At 37.9% G+C, this 13,320-nt stretch overlaps 1 protein-coding gene across 1 annotated transcript; it reads right to left on the reverse strand.

The window, feature by feature from the left end:
* Positions 1-391: 391 nt before the first annotated feature.
* On the reverse strand, positions 392-10,074 carry LOC133870161 (uncharacterized). Its single transcript, XM_062307218.1, has 9 exons — positions 10,005-10,074; positions 9,800-9,832; positions 2,509-3,310; positions 2,101-2,345; positions 1,765-1,998; positions 1,562-1,654; positions 1,340-1,441; positions 795-1,248; positions 392-687 (listed from the first exon to the last, which is right to left on the reverse strand). Exons 3-9 carry the CDS (start codon positions 3,302-3,304, stop codon positions 515-517), a joined length of 2,097 nt encoding a protein of 698 aa, XP_062163202.1. The 5' UTR covers positions 3,305-3,310; positions 9,800-9,832; positions 10,005-10,074; the 3' UTR covers positions 392-514.
* Positions 10,075-13,320: the final 3,246 nt, after the last annotated feature.

Below are 13,320 nucleotides of genomic sequence, written 5' to 3' on the forward strand. Positions count from 1 at the left end.
CACGTGTCAAAATGTTTTGACACGTGTATTGGAATACACGTGTCAAATTAGACACGCGTATTCCAATACGCGTGTCAAAATGTTTTGACACGTGTATCGGAATACGCGTGTCAAATTTGACACGTGTATTCCGATACACGTGTCAAAATGTTTTTAATTAAAAAAAAAACTAAATTCAGTTTTTTATTTAATTAAAATTTTTATTTAATTATTTAATTGTATTTTTAATTAAATTAAAAATACAATTAAAAAATTAAATAAAAATTTTAATTAAATAAAAAACTGAATTTAGTTTTTTTTTAAAAAAAAATAAATTTTTTATTGTTTTATAAAATTTATTTGGGTTAATTAAATTTTTTTTTGAATTTTTCAAATTTTGTAATTTTCGACCACAAATAACGCAGCATTTATTTTACCCAAAACCAACACGAAATCATACTACACAAACAAATAATTAATAACATATTCGTTAACAAGCAAATATTTACGAACAAAAAATAATTACACAAAATATCTACAAATCTGAAAGGCGTCTCTGCGAATCACGAGGTACCGTCCCAGGCGTGTTCTCGCCCACCGGCGATTGCTGCGCAATGAATGGTGTAGCGGGCGAAGGTGTAGCGACAGTGGAGTGCTGGCTCAGCTGTCGTCCAACAGGCGACAACGTACCAACCGTTGTCGAATTACCTGCAAATAATATAGACAATTAAAGTATATAATATTACTTGCAAAATTAAAGGGGTAATGAAAACAAATTGAAATTAATTTTGTCCTATACACAATATAAACCATACCTGCAGATGCACTACCAACGGACGACGTACTACCTACGTGTGCAGGAGAAGACTGATTACCAACACATGGTGCTGGTACTGCCATGGAGGACATGAAGACCTCCATCTCTCGCAAGCGCTGCTCTATGCCGTCGAACTGTTGCACGCGCTGCTCCAAACGGTCATTCCTCGCTCGCTCAGCATGTAGCTCCGCTTGCATCTCTTCCATCTTCCGAGACTGTTCGGCCCAATCCCGAGACGTCCCCTGAGATGGTCCCCCCTGTGACCGAGGCCTATATGAAAAACATGTCCCTCGAACAGGTGTGACGTTCGGGCCAACCTGCCGAACCCTCCCTGCATACTCAGGCCTCCCAATCGCCTGTTCGTAAGCGTCGTTCGGTGCCCAACGCACCGTGTCTGCGGAGACGCTTTGCGTGGCGGCTGGATCACTGGCTAAACTCTGCGTCATCCTCTCCTGTACGTCGTCAACATGAAAAAGTCATATATTGAATAATGACATATCACACATAATTTAAAAATATTAGTAAACTAAATCAGTAGCATACGCATAAGACCCGTGTACGGTCGTTCAGGAAAGTGCCGTCCTTCTTTGTGTGGGTCTTCACGAACGACGCGGCGCGAGTGGGGGGCGTGCCAGATGTACATGCCTGTCGTCATGCAGTTGACATATATAACAAACAGATAGCGATAAAAATAGTTTAAAGAAAAAGAAAAAGAAAAACAATTACCAACAAATATTAAAAACATAAACATATATATTTAATTACCTCCTCGTGATTAAATCTGGCATAACTTTTAGATCCCGCACAATGGGGTAGGTCATTCCGCTCCCGCAACCTCTTCATCCGTTCAGAGGTTGCCTACGCATTGAACATGAAAGTAAACATGTAACAATTGACACACTTAAATTAAAACTAAAATTAAATGAACTGTTATTAAAAAATAGTTGACAATTTTTTGGCCTACATACGATTTTATGCTCTCTGCACCAATCTCTCAGCAGGAATTCTACATCTTCTGCATCATACTGCTCAAAAAATTTCTCCGGCATTCTCGCACGGATACTCTCGGGCGTGTCACCGTCTCCAATTCCTAGTTGGGTTTTGAACCTCGACTTCCACGAGCGGTGCTTACGTCCAATATCATTCCACGCCTCCTGTTGTGCCCTGCGCATGTCAACTGATACAGGTAGATAGAACTCCTCCTGCACATTTCAATCAAAGCATTATAGGTTTAAAAACTTCAACCTAAACATTAAGCTCAAGTTTAATTCAAATAAATAATTAAATTATATTCATAAACATACCATCAGTGCGTTCCACATTGCCTGCTTAATCTGCCTATTTACCCTCGCCCATTCGTCCCGCATGTGTATGTAGGACCCACTCCTGATCATCTTGCCCACTTCCCGCCGAAAACGATTGCAGGCTCGTCCTACAGGTTGTATAGCAGCATTGTACTGCAATACAACCTTCTTCCCCCTCGGGAGCACCCAGTTTCTCGCTGGGTCGTCAATCACCTCATAATAAATGGTCCCGTCTGGGTTGTACCCTAATGAAAAAATATATTCAACATTAATTTAATTGGTTAACACTAAATAACACACACACACATATATAAACAAAATGTAATCAAATAGTTATTTTTTTCCAAACCAAAAAAAATATTTTGGTAACATAATATGAGTTTTAAGGATGTCTACATATGTACTTACCCATCAACCGAATCTGCCCAGTCCCTATGTGCTGCGTCGCTGGGTCGCCTGCAACCTCCTCGCCAACCTCTCCGGCTGGTGGAGGATGCTGATCATCATCTGAATCCATACCCTGGGGGCTACCGGGGGCCAACTGATCGGTACCCAACATCGCAACGTCCTCCTCATGGGTAGTCTGGCTCCCCCCCACATCTGGCATCTGACTCTCACCGGAAAGCGGCATCTGACTCTCACCGGAAAGCGGCATCTGGCTCTCACCAGGTAACGGCATCTGCCTCTCTACATGCCCCGGGCCCTGACTCGCCCCCGATGCTGGCATCTGTCTCGGCCCCAAAATCTGGCCCTGCATCGCCGCCTGTGCCGGTATCTGTCCCAACCCCACAGCCGGCATCTGCATCTCCCCGGTCTGTGACAGTGGAAATCTACAATCCTGCGTCTCACTATCAGGGTTACACGTCATAGGTCGACTATACGTATACGGAAAGTACGGCGCATAACCCTGTGACCCCACCCCCTCTTGCACCCACCATCGATAGGCGTTACCCGGTTGGGTGAACCCTAACTGAGATAATGTCGGCAGCTCCGACAATGGAGAGCTGCCAACTCCAGCTGTGCTGGTCTGCCCGTGATCTGACGTGGGCACGGCCACCATACCCGGCAACAATGGTCTATAAGCCCCGTCTGGGTGGGGTGGCCACGCCGCAGTATATACTGGCGTCGAATCAGTGGGCGTGGTCATGGGGGGCACGGGTGGGCGAGGTGCCCGATATGCATAAGGATGGCGTCCCTGGTCCATCAATACCTGCGAATAAATGTAGACAAATTAATTAGAATATTTTTTGTAATATATTTTTAATGAATATGCAAATTATACAACGAAATTTATGCAAATAATAGAAACCCTTATTCAGTTCAAGCGAATTGTACAAACAATTTATATATCAGTCAAGTGTGTTGAGTTCAAGCTAATTATACTCACAAGAAATACATCAATCATTGTATCACAGGAGCTTCAATCGGATCAATGTCGGGCCTGTCGTACTCGAATTCATCATTCGTATCAGGTAGGTCATCAGTGGCTAGTACGAGCGGTACGCACTCATGGTAGGTTGTACCATCCTCATTACTCCCATCCCCCTGGCCAACGTCGTACACGTTGCGCGGTTTGGTCCTAACCGCACAAACCCAATTTGGGTTCCTTCCATCTTCGACGTAGAATACTTGATCCACTTGAGATGTAAGCACGTACCGCTCGTCCTGAATCAGTTCTCCCCTGTGGACGAGGTGATTGAAGTTGACAAACACTAGGCCATACTCGTCTATTGTGAATCCTCTTTCCATCGTGGGGTCTGCCCAATTGCACTTAAATAGGACGTACGTAGTCCTGTCATAGTACTCGACCTCAACTATATCGGTTAACTGCCCGTAGTACGTTTCGCCTTCAACGGTAGGAACACATACGCCGCTGTTCTGAGTCCTCCTTCCCACATCATGGGCAAGCGTGCGAAACAATTTCCCATTTACCACGTACCTGTTGTACTTGACCGCTGTCTCCTTCAGCCCTCTACAACGCATAACCAAGTTGTGGCCCAATTCCTCCCTACGTTGATCGTCAAGGCCATCGACCTATGTTATAATTACAAATATTAAACACGTGTATTGGGTAATTATATTGAACCCGCATAACTTTATCCAACTTAAAAATTACAACTATTTCCTTACATATGCAGGGTACCATTCGCAGAACTGCTCATGATGTTCTGCTTCAATAAGAGCCTCCGTAATGCGACCTCTAGTGCATGATCGCCTAAGCGCGTCTTTGTGCATCCTACATTCAGCGTATACAATTATGTAGTAAAATCAATTAGATGCGTTATTCGAATTCTGTTAAATATATAAACACTACTTACGTCCGCAAATTGTGAAACTCTTCAGAGTTGAACACAATATAACGATGAATCTGGTGCATTATCAACCGGTTCAGGGTAACACGCGTGCCCGCCCCCTTGGATCCATCAGGATTCCTCTGAGGTCTGTTGTGGAATGTTGGTGCGTTATTCAGATACCTTGAACAGAACGTTACCAGCTCGGTCGCTATGTACCCCTCCGCAATGCACCCCTCAGGAGCCGCTTTATTGCGCACAGTAGACTTGAAATGCCCCAGACTCCTGGTGTACACACATACACGACAATTTAATTGTCGTCAATTATGGTTACATTTAAATCAAATTATATATTTACATATTACGCTGAATTTTACCTCTCCGCCGGGTACATCCATCTATACTGCACGGGTCCGCCGAGTCTACACTCGCGCACAAGATGCACGACCAAGTGGACCATGCTCGTAAAAAACCCTGGAGGGAATATCTGTTCTAGTTTGCACAAAGTGATACAGACGTCACCCTGCAGTCGGTCCATATCTTCTTGTGATAGCTTTGTTGAGCATATGCCTCTAAAAAATGCCGAAATCTCCACAAGAGGTCTAACAACTTTATCAGGCAATGACTTACGCAGTGCAATTGGAAGAAGCTGTTGCATCAGTATGTGGCTATCGTGGCTCTTCAACCCGGAAATTGTACGGTCCTTCAGCCGAACACATCGTGAAATGTTCGAGGCGTATCCGTCCGGGACCCTCACATTTCGAAGAACCTTCAGAAAACTTTCTTTGTCCTCTCTAGTCATGGTGTGACAGGCAGCGGGAATATACGTTTTACCATTGGCGGCCGTGAACGGATGCAACTTAGGTCTCAACCCCATTTCCTGCAAGTCCAGCCGAGCTGCCAAGTTGTCCTTCGTTTTCCCTTTTATATCCAAAATAGTGCCAAGTATATTGTCCATGACATTTTTCTCTATGTGCATAACATCAAGATTGTGCCGAAGCAAATTGTCTTCCCAATACGGCAATCTGAAAAATATACTTTTCTTCTTCCATATAACATCGGAACTCCCTGCACCCTTCTTCCGCTTCTTCCGTTTCTTCTTCTTACCCGCGGTCTCATCCCCAAACGCAACTCCGTCCAACTGTTGGAGAACCTCGTATCCGCATGGCACAATCGGGGCGCTGTCAAATTCTTCAGTACCGTCAAATGTCCTCCTGTTAAGCCGCCACAGATGTTCAGGCGGCAGATATCTCCTGTGCCCCATATAGCAAAATTTGCATCCGTTCTTTAAGCGTATAGAACGCGTCGATTGCATACAGCAAGGACATGCCTTCGCACCCCTGTTAGGCCAACCAGATAAATCTGCATACGCTGGAAAGTCGTTTATCGTCCACATCAACTGAGATCGCATAATAAAATTTTCCTTCTTTGAAGCATCGAATGTTCGTACCCCTACATTCCAAAGTTCCAGCAACTCATCAATCAATGGCTGAAGGTAAACATCAATATCCATACCTGGTGAGCTCGGTCCAGGGATAACCATGGAAAGGATGAAGGACGACTGTTTCATGCACATCCAAGGTGGCAAATTGTACGGCACAAGCATTACGGGCCATGTGCTGTGGGATGTGCTCATGTTCCCAAATGGATTAAATCCATCTGCTGTCAAACCAAGCCGGACGTTCCTACTCTCTGCCATAAAATCTGGGTGTAAAATGTCAAACGATCTCCATGCCTCACCGTCGGCCGGGTGCCTCAATACGCCATCCCTAGTGCGGCCTTCTGCATGCCATCTCATATGGGGCGCAGTATGCTCAGACATGAATAACCTCTGCAACCGTGGGATGAGTGGAAACCACCTCAAGATCTTCACCGGGCGTTTTTTTCTCGCTGATATGATCTCACCATCATCATCTACATGTGTATCAGCCCTCCACTTAGACTCTCCACATACGGTACATGAATCTAATTCTTTATTGTCTTTCCAGAATAACATACAGTCATTACGGCACGCCGGAATCTTCTCATACCCCAGACCCATGCCACTTAGGAACTTTTTCGCCTCATACGTGTTATCTGGCAATGCCTCATCGCAAGGAGGCAACAACTGATTGATGAATTCGAGAATGTCTGAAAATATCTTGTTACTAATACCTCCAACGCACTTCAAGTTGTACATGTGTACAGTAGCACTCAATTTACTGTGCTTCGTACCAGGGTGAAGGGGCTTCTCGGCAGTCTTTAACAGCTCTTGGTACTTCAATGCGTCCCCGCACGAGGTATCTTCATCAACTTGTTGCGGAAGAGTACTGACCCCTTCAGGAACATCGTGCACGCCGAAGGCGTCACGCAACATGGCGTGCATGTTATCATCCTGTTCCACGGCGACACCCTCCTGTTCTGTGACATGATCACCATGTTCAGTGCTACGGTCAGCGGCCTCTGTGCCACTGTGATGACTCGAACACTGACCAGGAATAGCGGAACCAGTCGTAGTCTCACCGTGCATATACCACAAATTGTATCCCGGATTCATCCCCCGACCTCCAGTCAGGTGGGCAAGAACGTACTCAGGAGTGTGACGCTGGTTATTTCGACAATACTTGCATGGGCAGTAAATTTTTCCATCGCCGGCAGTACAATTACTAACGGCAAATGCCACAAACGCCCTACACCCATCGTTATACCGTGTCGTACCCCTAGGTGTTGACATCCAAGACTTGTCCATGTTTATCTGTATAGGGTTAAGAGGACAAGACAAATCATACGGCTTACAGTATAAACGTGTACAAATATATTTCATTTTTTATTTTTAAGGGTTTAGGGTTAGGGTTATGGTTTGTTTTGAAAGTGTAGGATTATTTTATGTAGGGTTTTAGTTTTTTTTTAGAAAGTGTAAGTGTTTTTATTTTTTTTATTCTTTTAAAGGGTTTAGGGTTAGGGTTTGTTAGGGTTTAGGGTTAGGTTTTATTTGTTTCTTTAAAAGTGTAGGATTTTGTTTTTTTATTTTTAAGGGTTTAGTGTTAGGGTTTAAGGTTTAGGGTTAGGGTTTTTTTCCTAGAAAGTGTAGGAATTTTTTTTTTTTTTTTTCGGTTTAGGGTTAGGGTATTTTTTTAGAAAGTGTATGTCAAAATGTTTTTAAGGTTTAGGGTTTAGGAGTTAGGGCTTAAGGTTTAGGGTTAGGATTTTTTTCCTAGAAAGTGTAGGATTTTTTTTTAGGGTTTAGGGTTAGGGTATTTTTTTTAGAAAGTGTAGGTTATTTTTTTTTTAGGGTTTAGGGTTTAGGATTTAGGGTTTGTTAGGGTTTAGGGTTTAGGGTTTAGGGTTTAGAGTTTACGGTTAGGGTTTGTTAGGGTCTAGGGTCTAGGGTTAGGGTTTAGGGTTTTAGGTTTTTTTTTTTTTAAGCGATTAGGGTTTAGGGTTGTAGGTAAAATTTTTTTTTTCAAGGGTTTAGGGTTTAGGATTTAGGGTTTTTTTTTTTAAGCGATTAGGGTTTAGGGTTTAGGGTTTTAGGGTTTATGGTTTAGGGTTTAGGGTTTGTTAGGGTCTAGGGTCTAGGGTTTAGGGTTTTAGGTTTTTTTTTTTTTTAGGGTTTAGGGTTTAGGGTTTGTTAGGGTCTAGGGTCTAGGGTTAGGGTTTAGGGTTTTAGGTTTTTATTTTTTAAGGGTTTAGGGTTTAGGGTTTTAGGTAATTTTTTTTTTTTAAGGGTTTAGGGTTTACGATTTAGGGTTTTATTTTGGTTTAAAGCGATTAGGGTTTAGGGTTTAGGGTTTTAGGGTTTAGGGTTTGTTACGGTTTAGGGTTTAGGATTTAGGGTTTGTTAGGGTTTAGGGTTTAGGGTTTAGGGTTTAGAGTTTAAGTTTGGGTTTGTTAGGGTCTAGGGTCTAGGGTTAGGGTTTAGGGTTTTAGGTTTTTTTTTTTTTAAGCGATTAGGGTTTAGGGTTGTAGGTAAAATTTTTTTTTTCAAGGGTTTAGGGTTTAGGATTTAGGGTTTTTTTTTTTAAGCGATTAGGGTTTAGGGTTTAGGGTTTTAGGGTTTATGGTTTAGGGTTTAGGGTTTGTTAGGGTCTAGGGTTTAGGGTTTTAGGTTTTTTTTTTTTTTAGGGTTTAGGGTTTAGGGTTTGTTAGGGTCTAGGGTCTAGGGTTAGGGTTTAGGGTTTTAGGTTTTTATTTTTTAAGGGTTTAGGGTTTAGGGTTTTAGGTAAATTTTTTTTTTTTTAAGGGTTTAGGGTTTACGATTTAGGGTTTTATTTTGGTTTAAAGCGATTAGGGTTTAGGGTTTAGGGTTTTAGGGTTTAGGGTTTGTTACGGTTTAGGGTTTAGGGTTAAGAGTTTTTTTTAAGAAAGTGTAGGAATCTTTTTTTGTAAGGATTTAGGATTAGGGTTTAGGGTTTTCGTTGTTTTTTTCGAAAGTGTAGTAAGTTTTTATTTTTTTTAAAGGGTTTAGGGTTTTATTTTATTCTTTTTATAAGAGTTTAGGGTTTGTTAGGGTTTAGGGTTTAGCAGTTTAGGTTTTTTTAGAAAGTGTAGGATTTTTTTGTAGGGCTTAGGGTTTAGGGTTTAGGGTAAGGGTTTTTTTTTAGAACGTATAGGATTCAAAGTTTATTTAAGGGTTTATTATTGTGTTGGTTTTATGGTTATGATTTTAGGATATAAAGTTTATATATGCATATGAGAGAAATTTTAGTATTTTTTTTTTGAGTTTTTTTATCCGAAGATACCAAATTCTTCTTATAAATATGTAGTCTCTTCACATGAATAGTTAACGTTAAAAATGGAAGATAAAAAACAAATTCGTCGCAATTGATGATTTATGACGTTTGTTTTAAGGTTTTTTTTACGAATATGATTGTAAATGGTGGACAGTGGAATATTTGTTTTTTTGTTTTTTTTTTCCCGAAAATACCACAATTTATATATATTAGTAGCACAATTTATTTTCCCCACAATTTATATATATTCATAGCACAATATGTTGATTATAATTTTGTATTTTAATTTTACTTTGCCATTATTGCTCACGATCATATTTTTATAAAATTAAGATGATAGCGGATATTTTTTCTTTTTGCCACTTCATAAAAATACCAAAATTCACAATAGCACATTAAATCCATAGTAGCACACTAAAATATATCTCAAATATCCTCACATCAAGAGTTTTTTTTAAAAAAAAATTAAATATAATCACCAATAAATTCCATATTTCCATATTCCATATTTTCCATATTTCCACCAACTAGACAATGATTCAGTAATAAAAAATCAGTAATAAAAAATCTACAAGTATATATTCCATATTTCCACAAACTAGACAATGAAAAAAATTATACAAATATCACAAAAAAAATTAATAAAATATACAAACTTATAGCAAAAAATTCAAAACAAAAATAAAAATAACTCACAGTGATTTTTGTAGTGCAAGCTTGTACGTGTACCTGGAATTTTTGACAGAAAAAAAAAAAAAATAAAAAAATTAAAGCTCAAAATGTTAGATATGCACTGTAAACCGAGAGAGAGAGAGAGAGAGAGAGAGAGAGAGAGAGAGAGAGAGAGAGAGAGAGATTGAGAAGATGAGTGAGAGTGAGAGGCCGGAAGTGGAGGGAATACCTTGAACGGACGCGAGGGCTGTGCAGTGGCGGGGGACAGTGGCGAGAGCTGAGAGAGAGAGAGAGCTAGAGAGAGAGAGAGAGAGGGCCGGTACCGGACAGTACTGGCCGGCCGGAACGGGAGGTGAGAGAGCTAGGGAGAGCGAGAGAGAGGGAGGGTCGCCGGAATGGGCTGTCGTCGCCGGCCAGAGCTCGACGGAGAGAGAGAGAGAGAGAATTACGTAAGAAATGGGTAGCTTCCTCTGGAAGCTACCCATTTCTTTTATATATATTAAATATAAAATTTAAAATTTAAAATATATTTAAAAAGTATATAATTTGAATAATATATAATTTAAATATAATTTATATCCTAAGATTGGCCAGGTGGCGCGCGGGAGAACTCCCGCGCAGTACCTGGCTAATCAATTGGACACGTGTACGTAGTACACGTGCCCAATTGGGGACGTGTATGTAAATGCACGTCTCCAAATGTCATTTTTTTTTATTTTTTTTTAATATATTATATATATATATTTAATATATTATATATATTTTATATAAACCCATGCAACCCATAACGTGTATGCACTGCATGTACTGCATGTACACATTGCTAAACCCTAAGACCTAAAACTAAAACATAAACTATAAATTAAAACTAAATATAAACCCTAAATTTAAATCATGACACTAAGTATAAGTATATATACTATACTACCATAACCCTAAGTATATGTACTATATATTATTTTGTATTTAAATACACGTCCCGAAATGTATTTGCATGCATAAAAATATATATATATATATATATAATTTAACCACATAAAAAAAAATATAAACCCATGCAGCCTGAAATGTATATACCGTACATATAGCTAAATAAAAAATAAAAACTAAAACCTAACCATAAAATTAAACTCTAACCCTAAGTGCATAGACTATATATAGCTATAAACTACAATCCTAATTAATGGTACGTATTGTATATAGTCATAAACCCTAACCCTAATCCTCGTGATTTAATATATATATTTAAAAGTATACAATAATAACACATGAAAAATATATTGACATTATTATTCATAAAATGTAAAATCAATTAAATCATAACCCATAGCTTTAAGTGTATATATTATATATACCTATACAACATAAAACCCTAACCCTAAGTGTATATACTATATATAGCGATAAACCTTAACCCTAAGTATATACTATATATAGCTATAAACCCTAACCCTAAGTGTATATACTATATATAGCGATAAACCCTAACCCTAAGTATGTATACTATATATAGCTATAAATCATAAGTTTAAGTGTATATACTATATATATCGGTTTTATTTAATTTTGAACTGCTCATGATTTAATATATATATATATATATATATATATATATATATATATATATATATATATATATATATATATATATATATATATATATATATATATATATATATATTTAAAAGTGTACAATAATGAAACGTGAAAAATATATTGACATTATTATTCATTAAACGTAAAATCAATTAAATTATAATTCATAGCCCTAAGTGTATATATTATATATACCTATAAACCCTAAAACCCAAACCGTAAGTGTATATACTATATATATCGATAAACCATAATCCTAAGTATATATACTATATATAGGTATAAACCCTAGCCCTAAGTGTATATACTATATATAGCTATAAACCCTAACCCTAAGGGTATGTACTATATATAGCCATAAACCCTAAATGTATATATGTACTATATGAGGGACTAAACTATAAGTATTTAATTCATTATGTAGCGCAGAATTCTAAAAATAATTGCAATTACTATATATAGCCATAAATAAAAAGGTTACTGTATATAATTTCTAAACCGTTTACATGCATGCATATCTATATATATAGTATTAATTATAGGTTTTTTAACTTTGTTATGTTTAAATTTTTTTTTTTTTGTTTCTAAACGTAGATGGTGTACAAAACTGAACCCTAATTTGAACTATTTGGTTTAATTAGATATATAGCACCAAATTTGGTTAATTATGTATATAGTACAATATAGTATACTATATACATATAAATAAAGAACCTAAAAAGTATAAATTTCAAATATAAAATTTACATATAGCATATACTTTTCAAACTTAATTTTATGTGTATAAGTTATGTACACCGTATTTTCAAAGATTTGTATGATTAATAAGATAATGAGTTTAATTTTTTTTTTTTAATTTTAAAAAATTAATACAACACTGATTTTTTTTTTTAATGTTTATTTTGGCAAAAAATACCAATTTGCCACGTGTAAAAATACACGTGTGCAAGTGGACACGAGTATAAAATACTCGTGTCAAACTGGACACGTGTCTTAATACACGTGTGCAAGTGGACACGAGTATAAAATACTCGTGTCAAACTGGACACGTGTCTTATTACACATGTCCAGTTCGACACGAGTATTTTATACTCGTGTCCAAATGGACACGTGTAATAAGACACGTGTCCAGTTTGACACGAGTATTTTATACTCGTGTCCACTTGCACACGCGTATAAAATACACGTGTCCAATTGGACACGTGTATTTCATACGCGTGTCCATTTTTGACGCTTGCACAATTTGACACGTGTCACTTGTGACACGTGTCAAATTTGACGCGTGTCTACAGTAACGGGTACTGTAGACACGTGTCAAACTGCAGCGATTTTTGTAGTGAATCCTTTTTTTTTTTCCGAAGAAAGTTATGTGAATGATAAGTTTGGTTAACTTGTGAATTTGGTTAAAAGAGTTTAACTCTATCACGATTCATTAAGTTCCTACTTATTTATCTTAGATACAGTTAAAAGCTTCGGGTATTACATTGATGCATACTCTCAATCTCCTTATATTCTAGTGTTTGTAACATGTAGGAGATTGTTGTAATGTTACAAACATGGTTTTCTTTTTGACTGTTTTCAAAAATATTTTGATGTTTGACATTAAAACATTGATGAGTTTTTATGAGAAAAATAAGAAAAAAGAAATCAACTTTAAATCTTTTTTTTTAAAAAAATAAAAAATAAAAATTATAGTTATACCGTTGGGTTTTAACAAAGATTTTATGGTATTTGACCATTTGATCAGTAACAAATGCTTTTGATGTTATGGTTTGGTCATTAATGTTTTTATGATCAAAGGATTTTCTATGAAATCTTGTTTTTATAAGGTTTTTAATTGTCTTTACCAAACGGACCCTATTAATTTTAAAGTGACACATGGCACAATTTTAGGCATCCTCTCTTGTGATTATGATATATATATATATATGCATACCCCCAAAACTACC

This window comes from Alnus glutinosa, chromosome 6 (genome assembly GCF_958979055.1).
Source record: "Alnus glutinosa chromosome 6, dhAlnGlut1.1, whole genome shotgun sequence".
NCBI lineage: Eukaryota > Viridiplantae > Streptophyta > Magnoliopsida > Fagales > Betulaceae > Alnus > Alnus glutinosa.

Coding starts and splice junctions, on each gene's coding strand:
- LOC133870161 (XM_062307218.1), bottom strand. CDS start 3,304: ATGGACCAGGGACGCCATCCTTATGCATATCGGGCACCTCGCCCACCC. Junction 1,442..1,561: donor CCAGATTTAATCACGAGGAG/GTAATTAAATAT, acceptor GCATGACGACAG/GCATGTACATCTGGCACGCC. Junction 688..794: donor CGTTGGTAGTGCATCTGCAG/GTATGGTTTATA, acceptor TATTATTTGCAG/GTAATTCGACAACGGTTGGT.